Source organism: Aspergillus aculeatinus (genome assembly GCF_003184765.1).
Source record: "Aspergillus aculeatinus CBS 121060 unplaced genomic scaffold BO66scaffold_7, whole genome shotgun sequence".
Classification (NCBI taxonomy): Eukaryota; Fungi; Ascomycota; class Eurotiomycetes; order Eurotiales; family Aspergillaceae; genus Aspergillus; species Aspergillus aculeatinus.
Window position 1 is genome coordinate 115,389 of NW_020291476.1, and position 21,435 is coordinate 136,823.

A 21,435-nucleotide genomic window follows, 5' to 3' on the forward strand; every position below is an offset into this window, starting at 1 on the left:
CCAAACCAGATGTCTCCACCAGAGTCAGACCGCTGTTACTGGTAGCCCTACCTGACGGCTATGCCTTCTCAGCGAGAAGATCCCCATCGGCATGACGCTCAAACACACAGTTCAACTCCGCCGCGGGCGTCAGCGTGACCTCGAACTTCAAAGGCGGGTCCACGACCTGATCCATGCCGTGCGCGGGCAGAGCCTGGATGGCGCGATAGGCCTGCAGGATGCGGACGACGGTGTAGCCCATCTCGATGGTGGCGAACTGCTGGCCGAGACAGATGCGCGGCCCGCCGTTGAAGGGGATGAAGTGCCAGGGTTTGGGCTGCCAGCCGGACAGCCACCGCTCGGGAATCCACTGCGCTGGGTCGCAGTACCCGGGGCTGCCGGGGGGCGGGTAGTTCTCGGGGGCCCGCTGCATAAGGATGGTGGAGTAGATGACGCGGGTGTTGGCGCGGACGCCGACGGGGGAGAGGCCGTCGGGGCCGCCGCCGCGTGGCAGGGAGGTGTTCCTCAGCGAGGAGCGGACGTTGAAGGGCACCACGGGGTACAGGCGCATGGTCTCGTTGAGCACCGCGTTCAGGTACTTCATCTCCTTCAGGTCGAGGTAGCTGGGCTTGCGGCCATCGGGGCCGAGACCCAGACGCGCGTCGATCTCGGCGCGGAGGCGGGAGACAACGTCCGGGTGGCGCGCGAGCTCGAAGAGACAGAAGGAGAGTGTTGCGGCTGTCGTGTCGCGGCCGGCCAGGAGGATGGCCACGAGCTGATCGCGGAGAACCTGGGGATCGCGGGTGAAGCGGGCGAGGGCGTCGAGGAAAGTGTCCTTGCTAGAGAGCTTCTGGTCGAGTTCTTCTGGGGTGAGAGCCAGGACTCGTTCGATGTAGGGTCGCATGAACTCATCCATGATGCGAAGATTCCTGCGGAACTCCTTGCGCGGGATGAGGAAGTTGAAGGGACTGGGGTTTGAGAAGAATATTAGACTTGTTGCTGCTAGCTATTGGTGACAGACAATGGACCATACATACCCCGTTCGAAAGATATCAGCCTGGCAACGCTGCACGTAACGAAAAGCCTCGGCAAAGACGGTGGTCGGGTTATGAAGACTGTTTGTTCCTTGACCTAGAAGGTAATCTGTCGCAGCGTCCAGAGTGTATCTGAAGCACAAAGGAGTGACATCAACAACCTTGCTCTCGCTGGAGGAGGGCCCGCCCGCCAGAAGGGGAATCAGCTTCTGGACATGTTTCTCGAAGAGCTCGGTGTCGACGATGCGCTCGCGAACGAACATGGGGCGGATCAGGTGCCTGGAGCGAGACCAGAGTTCACCGTCGGTCGCGAAGATACTGTCTCCTAAGAACTCCTTCCAATCACGGTGAAATTGCTCCCCCTTGCCATAGTCGGCGAACTGGCCGGTGAGTAGGGCTTTGATGTTGTCAGGGTCTAGTGTGAAGATAACCCGGTTGGAGATTCCCGAGTCAATCTCCACAGTCTGTGGGAATGCCACCCCCGATGCGCCTTTGGCGTTTCTGACAGTGTTGCCCCAGAACTCCAAGTCCTTGAACTTGGTACTGGCAGCCAGGGCTCTGTATATGTGATCGATGGCTTTGATTTGGACCTGTCAGTATTCGCTACAAATGATGCTACATTGTAAGTACGCACCATATGGCAACTTGAGCGGCACTCGAGGGGCCCTGCAGCCAAGTCGAGAGATCTCGACAGAGACCTGGATTTTGCGAAGCAGGCCTGCGATAAAAAGAATCCCCAAGAGGCATAATGCTGCCTTGCCCGGGGTCATCTCGGTCAGGGTTTCCTCAATCATGGTCGCTGTTCGGGGCGTTAACGGCTTCGTTGCTGGGATAAGGTCAAGACGAGCCTGGCATGCGTTGGCAGTGACAGCAGGGCAATATAAAGATTGATCGCCATGAGGACTGGGTGCGGAGTCAGGGAATCATTATAATTGCAACCACCGGCTCTGGCGTGGAATGGTGCAGACATGGTTCTGCGACGGCGATCACCCATTAGTTAGTGTACGGGAGAAGTCTACGTCTTAGCGCGATTCCTGTTTGAGAAATGCTTGCGAACCCCGCGTGTTGAAGCCGATGGGCTCAGGGTCTCATACCCGTTGGCCGAGGCATATTCGATCACAAGCTACTGCTCAGTCGGGGTTGGTCTTCTGGTGGAGGGGGGAAGGACTTCGAGACTTAAGCGTATTCATAGCGAAAAGCACTACATAGACGTTAGCATGGTGTGACATCCCAAGTCCGACTGGCTGGCTGCCTGGACATGTCAGCAGGGCTTTACTAACATGACGAGAAGTAGTCAATTTGCGGAGATTGGCAGCTAAAGTGAGGGTGTGAAGCACCAAGTACTCCGGATTAACAGGAAGTTCAGTGAGTCGTGATTCACGTAGAAGGTAGAGTACGTAGTAGAGTAGACCGGACCTACTAGTATAGCCCTCCTGCCCAAAGGGGAAGTCCCACACATTGCCGCCCGCCAGTTGGCGTAGGCCTATTAGTAAGCTACCGCGCCACATCCCATCCGTCCCATTCTGCATACACGTGACTCAACTGTGGCTGGGGCAAGTGTTCTCGGCGGTGGTGGTTGTCTTTCATCATCAGCCCGCAATGAAAGTCCCTGCGGTCAAGCACCATCCCCAAACTATCACTACCTACTTCTTGTCTCTATTCTTATCTCTTTCATACCTAGAATCCCTCGAATCCCTCGAAATCTCACCAAAGACACAAATACTTAGCTAGTTTTCTTCTACACACTTGGCGTGGGTACGCGCGCCCTGTCAACCCAGCAGTGCGGCATTTAGCACTTATCAAGCCTCTCTTTTCTCCCTCCCTCCCTCCCTCCTTGCCACACCACACCTGACTCGCATTCACTGCGCACTTCATCATGACGACGATGGTTGCAGCAGGCACTCCGCTCGCGGAAGCCTTGAGCAATGTCATCCCTCCGAAATTGGTCGAGATGGGGTGGAGTTCCGATGGCGACGATTCGGCCTTGATCGAATATGTGATTCTGATGTTGGTCAACGGCAAGACCCAGGAGCAGATCGCCGGCGAGCTGTCCAACGATCTCCTTGGCCTTGGTGAAGGTGATACCCAGGCTCTCGAGTTCTCAAGGTGGTTGTTCGAACAGGTTGAGATCCTCAACCAACAGATCAACGGTGGCGGCGCCCCGGCCTTGAGCGACCCGACTTCCGCACAAGCAATCCCTTCATTCGCAGAGCAGGAGGCCGCTGTCCCTCAGCCGATCGGGCTTGAGAACAACGTCCAAGAAGATGGAGACATGGCTATGGTTGACGACGGAACCTTGGCAGGCGACTCTATGTAAGTGTCTTGTTATCTCTGTACCGCCACAAGAATCTGGCTAACTGGAATCTTGAAGACCAACGGGCCCGAAGGCAATGCGCAATGGGCGCCCCGGTGGAAGAGGGCGGATGCTCAACCAAATAAACAGGGCTATGGATCGCGGCGATCGTGGCGACTCGACTCTTCATCGCGTTCGTGGACCCGGTGGCGGACGGATCAACTCTCACGGTCAGAACAACGGAAAGGGTCGGTTCAATCAGAATGGTGGAGGAAGGATGCAGGGCGGCCGCCAGATGAACATGGGACCGATGATGAACATGAGTCAGAATGATCAAATGCAGTTGATGTCTCTTCTAGAAGAGCAGGCACGGATGATGGCACAACTCATGCCTGGTTTCGTCTCCCCCGCAATCAACCCGGCCTTTCAGCAAAATGGGTCCCAGCAGGGCCGTTCATTATTCGATCGCGTTGAACGTCAACACGGCCAGCGGCATCAACGCAACCAGCGCAACAATCGCACAAACGAACATGATAACGATACCGACATGGATATGAAGCCTCAAGGGGAGCAGGACGAGAGCAATACCGATACTATTTGCCGATTCAACCTTCGATGCACGCGAAGGGACTGTCCTTTCGCTCACCAGTCCCCAGCAGCACCGGAAGGCAGCCCGGTCGATATCGCGGACCCTTGTCCGTATGGAGCGGCATGCAAGAATCGCAAGTGCACAGGGCGTCATCCTTCCCCAGCTGTCAAGTCCGCGCACCAGGCCGAGGAGATGTGCAGGTTCTTCCCCAACTGTGCCAACCCCAACTGCCACTTCAAGCACCCTTCCATGCCGTTATGCCGCAATGGTGCCGACTGCACCACTGAAGGTTGCAAATTCACACATCTCCAAACGGCTTGCAAGTTCAATCCGTGTCTCAACCCGAGCTGCCCCTATAAGCATGCCGAGGGTCAAAAGGGTGCCTTCTCCGATAAAGTTTGGACCCCCGGCTCCGGCAAACCCCACGTAAGCGAGAGAAAATTCGTGACGGATGAAGATGGGCAGGAGGAACTGATTAAGCCGGGCGCTACGGACGGCTCGCAGAGCCAGGAGATTGTGACATGATATGGCTTGCGTGCTTTGATGATTGCTTGCACTGCATATGCTCCCTCCACAGTCCTCGGTTCGACATGTACTATGTCCGTGTGAAGGGTGGTTGACGGCGAGGAAGGGCGTTTAAGTTTGCTTTTGACATTATGACCGAATCTCTTACTGGGTTGTAAATAGAATGGGGATATCATGGACCTTTCTCATACGGCGTTTTCCCTAAAAGGACAATATGACACAGCTTGTAGTAACATGATATGATACTTGGTTCACTTCTTTATCAAAATGGTCATACCTTCTTTCGCACATTCGTGATCAATATTGAAGCGGAGAGATTTCACTTCAATCCTAGAGCGCTACTTGTTGTTTGGATCTGGCAACATTGGAGTACACATTGGAGTACAGTAGGTAATAGGGTCAACTGCAGTAATACGTGAGTACAACAAGTCCACTCAGTGAACTTTAGCCCACCGCCTTGTCCTAGAGGGGATTTACCGCCCATCCCGTGCGGGGATACTGCCAGCTCCAATTCCAACCTCTCCATACATATACCCCCAATTGTCGTTCGTCGTCTTTAGTCCCGACATCATCTCCCCTTCAGCCTTGCCCTCACTCGAGATGCGGCTAGCATGCTCCTCAGAAGTCGCACTCAGAGTGGCGCGGGCGCCACTGGTGCGCAGTGGCAATGGGAATCGTTACCTGCATACCAACCGGTATAATGCCGCCGTCATTGGCGGAGGCATTACCGGCCTTACAGCAGCCTACCGGTTGATGCGAGATCCAGCATGCAAAAGGGTCACTCTTTACGAGTCGCAGCCCCGCCTCGGCGGTTGGATGCAATCAGATAAGGTGACGCTCGACTCCGCGGATTCGGGGGTAGGGGACCTCATTCTCGAACGCGGCCCGCGGACCTTACGAGCAGGATTCCCGACATGTTTTCCTCTCCTTGACATGGTATGCTGACAGCCGCATTCGCTTCCATACCAAGTCCAGACCCATCTAATGCACGAGGCAGATGTCTGAGCTAGACTTGCTTGGTGATGTAGTCGTGACAGCGAAGTCCTCCCCAGCCGCTACCAACCGTTATATCTACTATCCCGATCATTTGGTGCGCATTCCTCAACCGCGCCCCGACCAGAGCTTGCTCAAAAATCTCTCGGAACTATGGAACACGGTGACCAAGGAGCCCTTATTTGATGGTGTCGCCAAGGATGTTTTTCACGAGTACTGGGATCCGGCGCCCATGTCCGATCAACGTGACGAGTCGATCGCGGACTTCATCTCGCGTCGTTTCGGCGCGAAGGTGGCGGATAACTTGGTCTCTGCGGTCATGGCTGGCATTTTTGCCGGTGATATCGACCGTCTAAGTGCGCGCACATTGATGGGCGCCCTCCGAATGCGGGAGGAGAATGGAAGCATCTTGAAAGAACTGCTCTTGGACGGGCTGGCTGGACGGAGTTATTGGAAGATGGACGATCTCATGGCCTTGCAGTCTTTGGGAGCTGAAAAGGGCCCTGATTACTGGACATCCCTCAAGTCGCTGCTCAGCGGTGCCAGTGTGTTCACCCTGAAGGAGGGCCTGGAACAATTTCCCCGCGCTATCGCCAAACGGTTGCAGGAGTCTGAGAAGGCCGAGGTCATTATTTCGGCTAACATACGCTATATGATGCACGATTCTTCCACGGACAAAATTATGGTAAGGAGCTGGCCCAGTGCTGTGTGTGTGTGGCATTTGGCCGAAAAAGCTGATGCGGTTTTAGATCGATCGAGGAACAGACGGTCCTCAATCATACGACCGAGTGATCTCTACCATAAAACCGCTTTCTATGGCGAAAATGATTCCTCAGTGGATGGCCAAGAGCCGGTTCTATCCGACTGAATCCGTGAAGCATTTTCGGGCCGACGAAAACAACTATGCCGTAACGGTCATGGTGGTCAACCTATATTACAAGGCCGAAGACAACCTAGACATACCTAGGGGCTTTGGTTACCTCATTCCACGGAGTGTCTCGTATGAACAGAATCCCGAGCTGGCCCTGGGGGTCATCTTCGGGAACGAAACTTCTGTTGGCCAAGATACTGCCGGTAACACCAAATTGACCGTAATGCTCGGTGGCCACTGGTGGGACGGCCTGCCCAAGTCGAGTCTACCCAACCATGACCAGGCCTGCAGTCATGCTCGTTCTGTACTACAGAGGCACCTCAAGATCACCGCCGAGCCGCTCGAGGCGAGGAGCCACCTCCACGTAGATGCCATCCCACAGTATACTGTCAACCATCTTGATCGCATGCATGCCCTCTCCCAAGCGGTCCGGAAGGAGTTCCACCACAGGCTGACGCTGGCTGGCTCGTGGTACGGGACCAGCGGAAATGGTGTCCTTGACTGTGTGCGACAAGGCTATCTGGCCGCTTCCTATGGGGTGGGTCGGAAACTCACGGTCGGCCAGACGTTGAGCCCCTGGAAAGGCTACAACTACGAAAACTGGGAGTTGGAAGGCGGCATCGTGACTTCACCCGTGCGATTCGCCGACATCGGGAAGTCGGAGCGCCGATGACTTTAGAAATGCTCTCCATTCTTCGCTGTTGCATGCTACTATGTCAGAGCGTGGCCGTTTACTGAGGAACAAGGCTGATTTGATAGTGACAGATATCCACATAGGTCATGTGGAGGTATATAGACTTCCGGTAAACAGACCAGCAAGTTCAATTTGGAAATAAGATGTGAACAGGGACGGTAGGGACTAGATATGCTTTGTAATAATACATTGTGCAGCTCCCCCCGCAGACCGAAATTGGGGGTGATCAGCCGTGAGAGCGATGTCTGTCTCAAAAAAGCCGTGGGAGATTGTTCATGCAAGCCGACGAGCCCTGAGGAAGTTCCGTGATGGTATCATCCTCACACTCCCAAGCGAGGAGTCGGGAGAGTGGACATCGGCCCAGCTTGAGTTTAGTTAAGCTGCAGGATGACGCCACATCGGCATTCTGTGGAAGGCGGCCATAGACAACTCTTATGGGTCCCTCATTCGGAGGTAAGGACCGCGATCGTGGTACTTGGTGACAAGTAGCTCAACGATTCGAGGTCTTATGAGTCTGGTAATCATCAATCGCCATGGCGCGGCCCTTCAGACCTTCTCACTTTCCGCGCCCTTCTCTTCTGCAGAAGCGTCTCTCTTATCCCCATTGGCATCAAACCCCAGCGCATCGAGCTGCCGAACGAGTTCCTGGATCTTGATGACCTTCTCAAGCTGTTCGGGCAGCAGAGCCTCGCCTTGGTTCTTCTTGTCGCGCAGATCGCGGGCCTGCCTCAATTTCTTCTTCAGGTTGCGGGCCTTCTTTTCATTCTCCGCTTCGGGGTCCAGTGTCTGCTCTGACTCGGTGGGCTGCTTGCCTTCCGCTTCCTTCTCCGCGCCGCCGTTGGGTGTAGTCGCAGTCGCAGCAGCAGCGCGCCAGTTTTCAATCTGCGTCACGTCCTTGGCTGCGCCCGGTGAATCCTGACCGGTCGCCTTGGCCTTCTTCCGCGCCTCGCGACGTTTGGCGTTCTTGTTGCTGGCTGCGGTGCTCGATTTGTTGGCGTCGGAGTCCTCGACGGGCTTGAGGCCTTCGGCGCCCGGCACACCGCCGCCGCCGGTCTTGCCGCGGTTCTTCCAGGCTTCGGCCGCGCGGTTCTTGTAGAGTTCGACATCCTCGGGGGGACGGTAGCCCGGTCGGACGCGGATCTCGCGACGCTTGGACCCATCCGCGCGGGTGGAGGAGGGGATATAGCGCTCCCCGGTGGTTTCGTTGGTGGCGATGCCGGATGAGGTGACGCCCCCGGTCTTGTTGGTTGCCATTTTTGGGGGGGTAGATGGTGGATGGCTGAGGGTGGGAGCGGCGTAACGAAGATTCTCAGACCCTCAGACCCTCAGTCCAATGAAGGTGGTGGGTGGAAAGAGAGAGGGGTCGGTCTGTCTAAAGGATTGCTAGATATAAATGAGTGATATCCCTAGTCCTTCGATATTTTGAGGGCGAAGGGCAGGATATTGAGACGATGCCCGAATTGTTGTCTGTTGTCAATTAGTGTAGATGTGTAGATGAAAAAGATGTGGATGTGGAATGAGCCTGCAGTGATGAACATGGATGAATTCCAATTCATGCGTGACGGGCGGGCGGGAGAGGCTCTGGGCACTGGCCAATCAGGGATCCGGTGTTTCCCGCTGCTGCTTTTCGTCTGAACTTGTCCGAACGGCGACGGGATTCTTCAACCTCATTCCCTCCTGGTTACGCTACTTCCCCACGTTTTCGCTCCTCTCCCACTTCCACCTCCGTTTCCATCTACAATCCCAGCACAATGGCCGGCGCTGTAAGTGTCTTCCGCAACTTGATCGCCAGGACCGCTGCAGGTGCTCCTGGTGCCCGTGGTTCCCTGGGCTAACTGCAGGGTGTCTCCGGATCCAGTTCACTACCACTCTCTACCGGTATGTCTTCCTCCCTGTCGGGCCCTTAATTGACCCCTACTAACCACAATTGATTGCCATAGGAGTCTGTTCCAGCGCAACGCTGTTTACTTGACTGCCATCTTTACCAGTGCCTTCGCTTTCGAGCTGTACGTCTAGCCTCTCTCTCTCCCGTCCTCCCACCCCGGTGGGAAACAACCGTCGCAGGCCATCAAGCACGGGCTAATCACGACTTCTTCGGAACAGGGCTTTCGACACCGCTTCCAACCGCGTCTGGGACTCTTTCAACCGCGGCGTATGTTCTTCCCTGCAGACCCCTTCCGGATATAAGGTTCTTAACTGACGGGGTTACTCTCCGATTCGCGCCCACAGCGTCAATGGAAGGATATCAAGCACCGCTACATCAACCAGGCCGACGACGAGGATGACGAGTAAATATGACGATCCTATCGAGTGTTTTGTGCCGCATTCACCTAGTGGTGGTGGGATAGACCAAGTGCTGGAGGGTAGAGATATCCATTCCCATGTTATTTTACCGAGATCGGAGGAAAGAGGGGAATCGGGATCCTCCACGGTGTTTCTTGTACGAGATAGTCCTTTATTTTTTTGATTCGGAAGAATGAGCTGTACCATTGCGTGCATTTCCCTTAATCCGACGCTGCCCGGTATCAGATTGACATTGAAAGGGAGACAGACTGCGGTCAAGTCGCGCCAAGCCGCATTGGTTCTGTAGATTCAATAGTGGTTAGAGATCTCAGGCTTTTCCCCCTCCTTCTTTTCCCAACACAAAACACATTCCAACGAAAATAGCCTCTTTCATTTTCTTTTGTTCTTTGGTCAGGTTGTATTCTTTACCTGTTCTGAGTCTGGACTGGAAATCATATTCTAGCAGGCGTTGAATTAAATTCTGTTGTTTCTGGATTGATCCAAGCGGAGCCAACACCTGGCAGCTCTTTCTTCCCCACCAAACTGTGACATCGAACTTGGCTACTTCACCACCACGAGTATTCCTACTACCAACTCATTCCCTCATTAACCACTTACCCTCTCAACCACAACCAAGCGACTCTGTCTGAAATCCTTAAACTTCCCCACCCTCCCCTCCATCTTCCAAAGGTTGGTCAGTCATCATTCTTCTGTTCCTTTTCCCCGTTCCTCTTTTCTTATCCAGTCATTTTCATCATTGACGGACCTGTTATCGGCGCCCGACTAAGTTGAGCTCGCAGGCCGCATCGAAGATTTATAAGCCCGCCACCAACGAAACCGGGGGGGAAAATCACAGCCCACCTTCGAGCTCTCGTCTCAACAACTTTCGAACCCCCCAGTCACGTTCCGTAACCCTTTTTACTCCCTATCTAGAGCGCCGGATGGGTGTCGCGCTCGCCGTGCAACAGCGATAAATGATGCTCACGGAATGTGAGAGGTTTCTCAGCGAACGCCTCCTGCGGCTTCCCGCCGAACACAACAACCGCTATGGACCCCAAGCCGAGAGAGAGCTTCTCGAGGTGCTCTTCCGCTCGCTGACCGGCCAGAATGAAGAATACCTTCGACAGTTATTCCCCAACGGCTTGCCGCCCGGGCCCTGGAAGCTGGCAGAGGCCCAGGGCGCCGAGGAAGGTGCGGAGTATACCGAGGCGGCGCGGGGCAAGCGCTGCGGCCATATCTTCAGGGCGGGCGAGGCCACCTACCGCTGCATCACCTGCGCCATGGACGACACCTGCGTGCTGTGCAGCCGGTGCTTCGACGCCTCCGACCACACCGGCCACCAGTACCAGATCTCGCTGTCGTCGGGGAACTGCGGCTGCTGTGACTGTGGAGACGAGGAGGCCTGGCGCCTGCCGTTGTTCTGTGCGATCCACACCGACAGCGAGGACAAGAAGAAGAAGGGGAAGCAGAGGGCCAAATCACAACTGCCGCCGGATTGGGTGAAGGCCATCCGACTCACCATCTCGCGCGCCCTGGATCATTTCTGCGACGTCATCTCCTGCTCGCCCGAACAGCTGCGACTGCCCAAGACTGAGGAAGGGATCAGGAAGGATGAGGAAGCGTCCCGGCTGCGTCCGGGCTGGTACGGGCCCGGTGACGAAGCGGAGGAGGAGCCCGAGTACGCCCTTGCCCTTTGGAACGATGAGAAGCACACCATCAAGGACGTCGCCACGCAGGTCACGCGAGCTTGTAGGGAGACCAATCGCTTCGGATTCGAGCGTGCCCACGAGACCAACGACATCGGACGCAGTGTCGTCAAGTATTCCCGGGACCTGCCGCGACTGCTGGACGTGTCGAAGATCATCGAGCACATCAGGGTCACTGTCACTATCCGATCCGCCCGCGATACGTTCCGCGAGCAGATGTGCGCCACCATCGTCGAGTGGCTGCTGGATATCTCGGGATGTAGCGTCGGGGATGATAACGAGATTCTGCGCCACATCATCTGCGAAGAACTGCTTACGCCGTGGAGGCGTGGTAGCGGTGCCTACAATGCGGACATCGGGTTGAAAGGCATCGATGACCACCAACAGGACGAGGCGTCTCCATGGCGCACGGTCATGCTCACGATATCCCCCCAAGTCAACGTTGTACTGGCTGCAGCTGGCGACGACGATGACGATGATGAGGATGTCAATTCGGGCAATGAGCAGGAAGGTGTCAATGACGAGGAGGAGGCGGAAGAATTCGAAGAGTACCTGCGTGCAGCGGGCGAGACCAACGAAGAGGAAGATGATGATGACATGGAACTCGAAATGAACCGACTCCGGGATGAGGTGGACGACGATAATGATATGGTTATGGGCGACGCGGATGACGCTCTGGATATCGCTCAGACCATCCTAGGACTCGCTCAGCGGGAACAACAGCGGGAACAAGAGCGCGCCCGCCAGCAGCAGCAACAGCAAGGTGAACAGGGGGAGCGGCAGTCACAGGAGCTGCGAAGGCAAGAGGCGCAAGAAGGGGTGCAGAACGGGTCAAACCAGGAGGATTCGCAACCCGCCGTCAACGAGCAGGCCCCCAATGAACAGCACGAGCGACCGCCGACTTCCCTTGTTCCTATCCCCAAGACACCGTCAGGGGTGGTTCGACCATCGCCGGCGAAAACGCCTATTCATTGGCAGTATCGATCTCATGCTGCGGTGGAAGGGCAGGGTGTGCCGGTTTACGAGGACTTGTCGCAGCGCACTCGTCTCGACTGGATGATTCTCTATGATCTCCGACTCTGGAAAAAGACTCGTACCGAACTCCGCGATCTCTATATCGGCACCGTTGTCAATGTTCCTCAATTCAAGCGGATCATGGGTCTGCGCCTGTCAGCCCTCTACACGGCGCTCGCGCAGTTGTACCTGATCGCAGACAGAGAGCCTGATCACTCCATTGTCAACCTTTCCTTGCAGCTTCTGACCACCCCGTCTATTACAGAGGAAATCCTCCTACGTGGGAACTTTTTGACCAAGGTCATGGCCATTCTGTACACGTTTCTTACGACAAGGCAGGTCGGTGAACCTCATGAAGTCAATCCCAACGCAACTCTGGCATTTGACGCCGGGTCTGTCACCAACAGGCGTCTGTATCATTTCTTCTTGGATCTACGGTACCTGCTGCAATCCGAATACGTCCAGAATCGCGTGCGCGCGGAAGAACAGTACCTGTCTCAGTTCCTGGATCTTGTCAAGCTCTCGCAAGGTATATGCCCCAATGTGCGTGCTGTAGGGGAGCATGTTGAGTACGAGACCGACGCTTGGATCAGCGCGTCCGTCCTCATGCGAGAGATCAACCGCCTGTGTCGCCAATTTTGCGAGGCCTTCCGTAACCCCGAGATCGATGGAGGTGCAAAGCTGCTGCGAGCCATCCGATCAGCCACCATCTCCGCTGTGGCTCATTCATACGGATTGGACCTTAAGCGTTTCAGCCAAGCCGAGATCAAGGATTACGTGTCTTTCAAAACGCTGCCTCCCTTCGATTTCGAGGTCAACCAGGAACATGTTCCACGATACCGGGTGGTGGACTTCGTCGTCGAACGTGGCTGGATGAGTTTCCACCATGCCCTCCATTACACGCTGTCCTGGTTGCTGGAATGCGGTCGTAATGTAAGCGGCGCCGTCATGCGCAATGTGCTCATGGACGCTGCGCAGGCCGCAAATGACCAATACATCCACGACTCACAGCTGAACTCCGAAGATTTGCTCCTGGCAATGTTCGATTATCCCGTCAGAGTTTGCGCCTGGCTGGCACAGATGAAGGCTGGCATGTGGGTTCGCAATGGTCTCAGCCTTCGGCATCAGATGTCACAATATCGGGGAGTCTCATCCCGTGATTTTGCGTATTATCGCGACATCTTCTTGCTTCAGACTGCCCTGGTCACCTGCGATCCTAGTCGGGTCCTTGCGTCCATCGCGGAACGTTTCGGCATGGTGGACTGGATGAACCGGGATTACAGCCCCCGGAGCGTCTACGAGGACAACCAGATCGTCGACGTGGCCGAGGAGTTCGTCCACCTGTTGATTATCCTCCTGACGGACCGTACCTCGCTCACCGCCATCGACGACAGCGAGAGCGCAACTCGGGAGAGCATCATCCGTGATATCGCGCATGTCCTTTGCTTCAGGCCGCTGTCTTTCTCTGACCTGTCCACACGGCTCAGCGATAAGCCCCTTGACTCGGATATGTTCCAGGATGTGCTTGAGGAGGTTGCCAAATTTCGGGCACCCGAGGGGCTGAACGATACCGGTACCTTCGAGTTGAAGCCGGAGTATCTTGACCTTATTGATCCGTACAGCGCTCATTACAGCAAGAATCAACGGGATGAAGCGGAGTCCATTTACAAAGCCTGGGTGGCCAAGAAAACTGGCAAGAAAGCGGATGACGTGGTGTTTGAGCCCAAATTACGCCCCATCACCACCGGAGCTTTCTCCGAGCTTCATCGCTTCACCCGAACCATGGTCTTCGCTCAGCTTGTGCACCACTGTCTGGACTATGTGGTGTCGTTCCAGGCGGGTACTCCGCATATCAAACCTACTCGGATTGAGACTTTCCTTCATGTGGTCCTGCATCTGATTCTTGCCGCCTCGCTGGAGGATAAGAGCGACGAGGATGAGATGTCCGACGGCTCGCCGGCATCCTTCATTTCTCACGCATTGAACAAGGTTCGACACTCGACGCAGGCTGGTCCAGTGACTATCGTGGGTCTCCTTGAGAAGATTTCCGTGATATCCGATTTCAAATCATGCGGAGCCAAGATCCGGCATATACTCAAGCAATTCTGGCAGAAGCGTCCCGAGGCCTATGCCTCAGCCACCGCTTCGCTGAACTTCCCCTTTGACAGGGTTGACACCAGCACTCCTGCTATCGACAATGACGTTGAGAAGGAGACCAAGAAGAAGCAGGCTCTAGAAAGGCAGGCCCGGGTCATGGCCCAGTTCCAGCAGCAACAGCAGAACTTCCTCAACAGCCAAGGTGAATTTGACTGGGGCGAGGAAGACTTCAGTGATCTCGAGTCGGAACCCGAGACTGCGCCCGAGACGAAGCTGTGGAAGTATCCTAGTGGCACGTGCATCCTCTGCCAGGAGGAGACCAATGACTCGCGACTCTACGGCACATTTGCCCTCATCCAGGACAGCACCATCCTCCGTTGTACTGATGTGTCGGATGCGGACTGGGTGCGGGAGGCAATCAGGACACCAGCGAGCCTGGACAAGTCGGCCGAGCATCTTCGTCCTTTCGGAGTCGCTGGTGAAAACCGCACGACCGTCCGCCGACTGGACTCGACGGGTGGCGAAGTCGTCAGCGAGAAGATTGGACTAAGCAAAGGCTTCAAGGCCCATAACACGAATCCGGGGCCGGTGACGACCGGCTGTGGCCATATCATGCATTACCACTGCTTCGAGGTCTACCTCACTGCTACTGGTCGTCGTCACCATCAACAAGTCGCTCGAGCCCACCCGGAGTCGCTAGCGCGCAAGGAGTTCGTCTGCCCTCTCTGCAAGGCTCTCGGAAATGCTTTCCTTCCCATCGTCTGGAAGGGTAAGGAAGAGTCGTATCCGGGAGCTTTGGGTACCGCTGTCTCGTTTGACGAGTTCATTAATGTCGAGCTCAAGTCCATTCTCTCGCAACCCCGCAACTACGCATTACTTGCGGAGAGCAACAGCAACCCGCAGGCTCTAGCGTACCAGGAGCTCTTCGTGAACTATCTGTCCAAGACCTTGGTCCCACCGCTCGCTTCGAAGTTGGACAATCTCCCATCCCCTCCCTCATTCCCGTCGACTCCTCTTTCCATGCCAACGGTCAGATTACCCATGCCTGGTCTCTTCCCTGCGGAGGATCCTTCTGCCACCAGCCCGCTTCAGGCGTCCTTCAGTCCGATCGAGAACCCGCTTTCCGAATTGTTGCAGATCTATCAGAGGCTGAAGCAGACTTTGCGGGTCAACCACATCCCATCCACGTTCAACCATGTTCCTGGTACACTGGAAAGCAGTGACCTGGTGCATACCGACTCGCTGTTCCAGAGCTTTGGCTACAGCATCGCGGCTGTGGAGATAGCGCAGCGGGGTGTCGCTTCGGAACCGGGCTCGACCCTGCTGGACAAGATCCCTCAGCTGACACTGACGCATCTGCGCATCCTCGCCGAGACGGCCTTCTCGTATGCGGCGGTCGGATCACTACAGCATGGCGATAGCCCGCATAATCTCAGTGCGGACGAGGTGCACGAAACGCACCGGCAGAAGATCTGTCAACTGTTCATTGGTCACCCCTACCTCAGTGGTACACCTCTATTGAGGGAGAGGCGCGAGATTGAACCGCTCCTGGGCAAGGATACGTTTGTGTTTTTGGCCGAGTGCTCGGTTTCGCTTCTGCCGACCGTTCCCATTGATATGCGTCATTTGATCCAGATGTGTTATGTGGCCGAAATCGTCAAGGTCGCCATCACCTACATTCTCTGGCCTTCGGGGCTGCAGGAAGAAGTGGTTCAGCATGGCGATGCCAACTACATGCCGGCGCTTGATGAGACGGACCCTCGGGCCGACTTGAGTCGCCACTTCTTCAACTCCATCGTCACCGAGCTGAGAACCAATATCGGTCAGGAGGAGATCACGTCGTTCCCAACCGAGGGTAACTACGTGGCGGACGGAAGCGCCGTGTCGCGGCAGGTGGCGTTAAACCTGCGCCGGCTCATTTCCAGCTACGCATTGACCTTCCTTCGCAAGGTGATCATTCTTCTTCACGTTCAGCACGGGGTCGAGTTCCCCAGCACGGAATTCAACGATGTTGACGCTCCAGAGCTTGACCGCTTGACCAAGCTCTTACATCTGCCGTCTCTCGACGAGATCTTCGGATCTGTCAACGCTTCGCGCAACCGCGGCAGTGTGTTCGACTCGGTCATCTCGGGCTGGATCCACCACTGGAATGTGTCGCGGCCCGGGCTGACGTTCGGCTACCACACGTTGTGGCCGAGCCTCCCTCACCCGGGGATCTTCGAGTTGATCGGGCTGCCCAAGTACTACGACAATTTGATCGACGAGGCTAACCGACGGCGCTGCCCGAACTCGAAGAAGGAGCTGACCGATCCCTGCATCTGCCTGTTCTGTGGTGACATCTTCTGCTCGCAGGCCGTGTGTTGCATGGACAAGAGCCAGAACTTGGGCGGATGCAACCAACACGTTTACAAGTGAGTTCCTCCTTGCTTCCTCTTTGGTTATATACAAACTAACTGGATGTCTATCAGATGTGGTAAATACATCGGTCTCTTCCTCAACATCCGCAAGTGCATGGTGGTCTACCTACACAACCGCAGCGGTTCCTGGCACAATGCGCCGTACCTGGACCGCCACGGCGAAGTGGACCCGGGCCTCCGGCGTAACCGTCAGTTGATTCTGAACCAGAAACGCTACGACCGCTTGGTTCGCGACGTGTGGCTCTCGCATGGGATTCCAACGATGATCAGCCGCAAGCTGGAAGCGGATATCAACAATGGAGGATGGGAAACGATGTAAGAATGTATCAAGGGGATGATATGATGTATTTAGGGAAGTGACGGTGCGCGGATACAGTGTGACTTAAGTGACTTATGGTGTTTTTATTCGTGGGATGTGTCAGCGACGGCGATGGTGATGGACTAAGCTGCTAAGCTGCTGTTCCGTCCTATGTGCATGGAACTTTTTCCTGGAGATGTGTGATGTTTGCTGATGCATGGGGGAAAAGTTTGAGCTAGTTGGTGGGTGCGGGGTTGCTGATGGGAAATAATACAAATAGCATTTTCCTGGACATATACTGTAACTACTGGTTGGTGTGGGCGATGTGCGGTGGGTGCTGTTGTAAGTGCTGTACTCCGTAACTCAGTCTGGATCGCATTGAAAGCAGTCTACGGAGTGTTCACTATCCATTTCCGGGTATACAGTCAAAAAAAAAAGAACCCTAGGGAAAGAATCAATCCCCAGCCCCAAGCCCACCCCAGGACCCATAGTTAGTTATGACCTCCAACCAGTTTTAGCAACAAGATTGCACTTCACTTTGTGTCTGCTCTCTGCAATAATGCAATGAAAAAAAAAAAGTGATTGATTGACATCCATCTCCTAATAAGAATCCAATCCCAATGCTCGGAAGCTGGAAATCGTGGGACCACCCAATCAACTTCTGGTGACTGATCCCCACAGCCCAAAGTCCAGACAGCAGCGCATCCTTGGTTCGGGCGATGAAAGTCGGGGCTCTTGGGCTGCGATACATGTGGTTGGTTGGGGACGGGGGTTATTGGATCCATGGATCCATGGATCGGGGGGAGACAAACAATACAGTACTAATAATTAACTTGTTTTCTGGGCAGTGGGCAGGAGGTTGGTCTGGTCTGCTTTTTACAATGTGTTTCAGGTTTGGATTGTTTTGTTGGATTGTTTTGTTGGAATTGTTGGAATTGTTGGAATTGTTGGAGGATTGCACTATGTAGGAACAATACAATGGTCTTTGTGTGGACTTTTTGTTGTTTCAGATTCATGGAACTGTATGGACAATGGGAATCAGGGTGAAACAAATTGCAAGTGACTCTGTGAGTGCAACGCAACAAGAAAAAGAAAAATCAAACTGGTATCAAAAGTGTAAAACTGTAAAACCGATAATCATCATGATAAACAAATCACCGCTCGAGGGAGGTATTTTCCTTGAGGCAAATGGTAATGGTAATGGTAATGGTAAACGCAAAGGCAAAGGCAAAGGCAATGGCAAAGCCAAACCGCACCCCACATCACTCTCCGCCAAATCAGAAGTCAAGAGGCGAGGCGAGGCGAGGCAATGCTTAAGCAATATACGCCTGGCCGGAGGCACTCAACCCGTCCCCGTTCAACAGATAGCCCTCGGCGCACATGAAGTACGCATAGCGGCCGACGCCACTCTGGCCATCGAGCCAGGGGACGACCTCCTCGAGGAAGGAGGCGGCCTCCTGGGTGCCCTGGCCGGCACCGACGGCGCTGTTGAGGGCGAACTCGGTGACCCAGGTCTCGTCGAGGTCGTACTTGTCGGCGAGCGCCACGGCCTTGCCCACGAAGGTCTTGAAGTCGGCGGCCGAGTCGCCGTACCAGTGCACGGCGAGCACGCTCACGCCACAGCTGCCGCCGCAGCCGGACAGGAAGTTCTCGGCCCACGCGAGGCCCGTGTCGGCGCCGACGCCGTTGGTGACGGCGGGCGTGACCAGCTTGGCCTTCCCCTTGAACGGGGTAATGTACTTCTGGTAGGCGGACACGGCCGCCGAGGAGGACATGGCGGCCTGGCCGCTGTTGTCGGGCTCGTTGAAGCCCAGGATGTACTTGCTGCCGCTGTTCAGGGCCGTCTCGATGGCCGTGAACCACGTCCCGAACATCTTGCTGCCCCACAGCATCGGCACGTACTCCACGTGCGAAGGCAGGCTGCCGTCGCTGTACATGTTCCAGTCGTAGCCCCAGGTCACCGTGCCGCTGTGGGCCAGCGTGGTCACCGTGCTGGCGCTGTTGTAGGCCGCGCCGCGCTTGCCCGAGGTGCTGTTGATGCTGCGCTGCTCGAGGGTGACGTGCGGGTGGTTGGCGCCGGTGTGGCGGTTGGCATGGATGTGCGAGGGCATCGCCAGCGCGGTGCTGGCTACGCTGCTGGCGATGAGGAGGGCTTTGGTGAAGGAGACCATTTTGCTCTTTTGTTTTGGAGGGTTGGTAGACTGAGAAGACCGGTTCTCGAGTTCTTAGGAGGGCGTGGTATGGCTACTTGGAACTCAAGTAGCGCTTAGGATAAGGAATGGATGAACAGAACCGTGCACGGCACAGGTATTTGTTCAGCAGGTGTCAAATGACAAAGGAATGACTGGGTACTGAGGAGTGATCAGTATACTGAAAAGAAAAAGAGAGAGAGAGAGCAGAACCGAGGGAAAGAGTCGAGGGATATATACCCACGAAAGAAGAGGGGAAAACTAGCCATTAGGGCTGGGCTTCCTTCCTTCCACCAGGCGAAACGCCCAGGACGGGGATCCAGTCAAAGAACAATAACAAATAGAGAGAGAAAAAAAAAGGTACCAAACACAAAAGCAGAAAAGGAAAAGGAAAAAAAAAAAAAAAAAGCAAAAAGAACAAAAACGAAAGTGTTTCATCTTGGCGATATTCATCCATTGGGGTCTTTGATAGGTCTATGCAGAGGGTCTGTCGGGTCTGGGTACCTGAACCACAACCACAACTCTACCCTCTTCTCCCCTGCATCCTTCACCGCGGCCAACGGGGGGCCGATCCGTGGAACGTCATCGGGTGGAAGATTGGCCTGTGCATGATTGATCTGACTGGCCGACCGACCATGTTGTGCTGGTTCTGCTTTTGTGGTTGGGGGAAGATTGGGGGGGTTCCTGCAGGCGAGCTGCAGTTGAGTTTTGTGCCCTGAGTCTTTCTACCCGTTTGACAGCTGGAGCTGCTGACGGGATCTAGATACCCAACAGCAACAACAATAATACTGTCTCTTTGCATCACTTTGGTTCCTACGAGAACAATAACTGACCTGACCGATAGAATGACCAACGGACGAACTGTCAGTCATTCAGAGTGGGATGGGGCGTTCAGTAGCGCTACTTGCACGCTAGTCGATTTAGTGAATTTAGTGGCGGAGCTCCAACGAACGCCTCTGCTGCTGTTGTGTTGCAGTCTTTCTTTCTCCCTTTGCTGTTCTCTGCTCCACTTTGCGCCCGGCTTTCTTTCTCTCTCTGTGTGTGTGTGTGTGTCTGTGTGTCGGTCTCTATTTCCACAGGGCAGCCCTAGTCCAGTCCACCACATCCATTCCAAGTCTTCTCATCTGATCCATCACTCCGTGGTTATTCTTGTCTCTCACCACCACCACAACCTCTCAGGAGTACTCCTGAATCCTGCTCACCCTGAAGTATTTCCTGAGCAAGGGTCTGCGATCATTCCAACAATAACATACATAGCCAAGACACAGCTCCGAACGGGGGCCAGGGGAAGCTCTACTTGGTTGCCTGGAGCTGCCTCGATCTCTCCGTGTCGTTCGCAGTCACTCCTTTGTGTGCAGAGGAATCCCTGGCGACGCCGGGTTGCGTGGCTCAAATCAGGCCATCTGGAGCATATCGTATACGAGGGACTGTAGAATAACTCCGTGTTGTAGATGGTGTACAGTACAGTGACAGTGACAGGAGATGCAGTGCCATGCTGCAGCTTCAGGAATGGTAGACTATCAATCAATCAATCAATAATCGTCAATGTGGCGAATGTATCCCGTCTCTCTTTCTCCGACGACCGTTTACAGTAGGTCAGCGAATGTAACCTTCCTTCTTTGTTGTTTGCGCTGCGTACCCACCACTCTTGTATGTCTTTGATGGTCTATACAGAGTACTACTCCCGTACACCGTCCACAACCCACGTACACCAACCCCCAACCCTAAAACCCAGACCAGACCAGACCAGACAAAGAGTATCTATCCAGTTCCCACTTCCCAATTGACTTTCCCTCGACAAGACACTAAAGAGTCTCCACTTACACGCGATAATCCTCGTCTCCGCCGTCAACAACCCATCCCCCCACTCCAACTAAACCACAATCATCCCTAGCACTAACACCTTCAGTAAAAGCAAACCTGAACCCAGCAGTGCACAACCCACCAACTGGCAATCCAGAATATCCGCCCACGGCCCAATTGGGGGTCCAGACCTAGACCCAGACTACCGATAGGTTTTTTTTTATTTATTTTTTTTCCTTCTCTCTTGTTGTGTGGTGTTTCACGTTCCAGCGGAGGGCGCCAATGGGGTTGCTTTCATTGGGTGTGGGTTTTGGCTGTTGGCTGTTTCGGTTCTTCTTCGACGTTCTTTTTTGTCCTTCCCTTCACCGGCTGAACTTAACTGACTGCGCTTGTCCTGTACTCATAGGTGTGAGTAAAAGCAAGAATTTCTGGGTGATACACCATGCCCTCGTAGTGGCTTATGCTCAGTCTTAGCCCAGGTGGGCGGTTCGGTCTCCGACTCTACAGCATCCCAACACTACACCAGTACAGCACGTCAATAAACCAAAAGCGCCATTGACCACCAACCCCTCTTCCCCGTCCCTAATCCCGCGATGAATATCAATATCAATGATTGTCATCCTAGGTCTACATGTACTGTACAGGTGCAG

General features: G+C 54.7%; 7 protein-coding genes across 7 annotated transcripts; 4 read left to right on the top strand and 3 right to left on the bottom strand.

The window, feature by feature from the left end:
• Positions 1–58: 58 nt before the first annotated feature.
• On the bottom strand, positions 59–1,807 carry BO66DRAFT_315202 (cytochrome P450; the record flags this gene model as incomplete). The annotated part of the gene is made up of 3 exons (XM_025643465.1): positions 59–947; positions 1,017–1,590; positions 1,648–1,807. The coding sequence occupies 3 exons, from the start codon at positions 1,805–1,807 to the stop codon at positions 59–61; spliced, it is 1,623 nt and encodes a 540-aa protein (XP_025507177.1).
• An 807-nt stretch (positions 1,808–2,614) lies between these two features.
• Positions 2,615–4,651, top strand: BO66DRAFT_342549 (mRNA-binding protein NAB2). The gene is made up of 2 exons (XM_025644465.1): positions 2,615–3,326; positions 3,385–4,651. Exons 1-2 carry the CDS (start codon positions 2,890–2,892, stop codon positions 4,418–4,420), a joined length of 1,473 nt encoding a protein of 490 aa, XP_025507178.1. The 5' UTR covers positions 2,615–2,889; the 3' UTR covers positions 4,421–4,651.
• A 296-nt stretch (positions 4,652–4,947) lies between these two features.
• Positions 4,948–7,241, top strand: hem14 (oxygen-dependent protoporphyrinogen oxidase). Its single transcript, XM_025642675.1, has 3 exons — positions 4,948–5,356; positions 5,418–6,098; positions 6,163–7,241. The coding sequence occupies exons 1-3, from the start codon at positions 5,021–5,023 to the stop codon at positions 6,955–6,957; spliced, it is 1,812 nt and encodes a 603-aa protein (XP_025507179.1). The 5' UTR covers positions 4,948–5,020; the 3' UTR covers positions 6,958–7,241.
• Positions 7,242–7,539: 298 nt separating this feature from the next.
• Positions 7,540–8,223, bottom strand: BO66DRAFT_284074 (putative RNA binding protein Pym; the record flags this gene model as incomplete). Its single annotated transcript, XM_025643101.1, has 1 exon — positions 7,540–8,223. A coding segment is annotated over one exon (684 nt), but the record flags the coding sequence as incomplete, so codon positions are not given.
• A 506-nt stretch (positions 8,224–8,729) lies between these two features.
• On the top strand, positions 8,730–9,638 carry BO66DRAFT_468679 (cytochrome b-c1 complex subunit 9; the record flags this gene model as incomplete). Its single annotated transcript, XM_025652670.1, has 5 exons — positions 8,730–8,741; positions 8,837–8,856; positions 8,919–8,984; positions 9,082–9,130; positions 9,208–9,638. 5 exons carry the CDS (start codon positions 8,730–8,732, stop codon positions 9,268–9,270), a joined length of 210 nt encoding a protein of 69 aa, XP_025507181.1. The 3' UTR covers positions 9,271–9,638.
• A 165-nt stretch (positions 9,639–9,803) lies between these two features.
• BO66DRAFT_220511 (putative ubiquitin-protein ligase E3 component (UBR1)) lies at positions 9,804–16,864 on the top strand. Its single transcript, XM_025642677.1, has 3 exons — positions 9,804–9,955; positions 10,062–16,489; positions 16,547–16,864. The coding sequence occupies exons 2-3, from the start codon at positions 10,236–10,238 to the stop codon at positions 16,812–16,814; spliced, it is 6,522 nt and encodes a 2,173-aa protein (XP_025507182.1). The 5' UTR covers positions 9,804–9,955; positions 10,062–10,235; the 3' UTR covers positions 16,815–16,864.
• Positions 16,865–17,708: 844 nt separating this feature from the next.
• On the bottom strand, positions 17,709–19,382 carry BO66DRAFT_388949 (glycoside hydrolase family 128 protein). Its single transcript, XM_025646680.1, has one exon. The coding sequence runs from the start codon at positions 18,962–18,964 to the stop codon at positions 18,107–18,109; it is 858 nt and encodes a 285-aa protein (XP_025507183.1). The 5' UTR covers positions 18,965–19,382; the 3' UTR covers positions 17,709–18,106.
• Between the last annotated feature and the right edge of the window lie 2,053 nt (positions 19,383–21,435).

What these genes read in the sequence shown, in the direction of transcription:
- hem14 (XM_025642675.1), top strand. Translation starts at nt 5,021, where the DNA reads ATGCGGCTAGCATGCTCCTCAGAAGTCGCACTCAGAGTGGCGCGGGCG. An exon ending in GTTTTCCTCTCCTTGACATG is followed by an intron (nt 5,357 to 5,417) that starts GTATGCTGACAG and finishes TGCACGAGGCAG; the next exon opens with ATGTCTGAGCTAGACTTGCT. An exon ending in CTTCCACGGACAAAATTATG is followed by an intron (nt 6,099 to 6,162) that starts GTAAGGAGCTGG and finishes ATGCGGTTTTAG; the next exon opens with ATCGATCGAGGAACAGACGG.
- BO66DRAFT_342549 (XM_025644465.1), top strand. Translation starts at nt 2,890, where the DNA reads ATGACGACGATGGTTGCAGCAGGCACTCCGCTCGCGGAAGCCTTGAGC. An exon ending in ACCTTGGCAGGCGACTCTAT is followed by an intron (nt 3,327 to 3,384) that starts GTAAGTGTCTTG and finishes GGAATCTTGAAG; the next exon opens with ACCAACGGGCCCGAAGGCAA.
- BO66DRAFT_388949 (XM_025646680.1), bottom strand. Translation starts at nt 18,964, where the DNA reads ATGGTCTCCTTCACCAAAGCCCTCCTCATCGCCAGCAGCGTAGCCAGC.
- BO66DRAFT_220511 (XM_025642677.1), top strand. Translation starts at nt 10,236, where the DNA reads ATGATGCTCACGGAATGTGAGAGGTTTCTCAGCGAACGCCTCCTGCGG. An exon ending in TGCAACCAACACGTTTACAA is followed by an intron (nt 16,490 to 16,546) that starts GTGAGTTCCTCC and finishes GATGTCTATCAG; the next exon opens with ATGTGGTAAATACATCGGTC.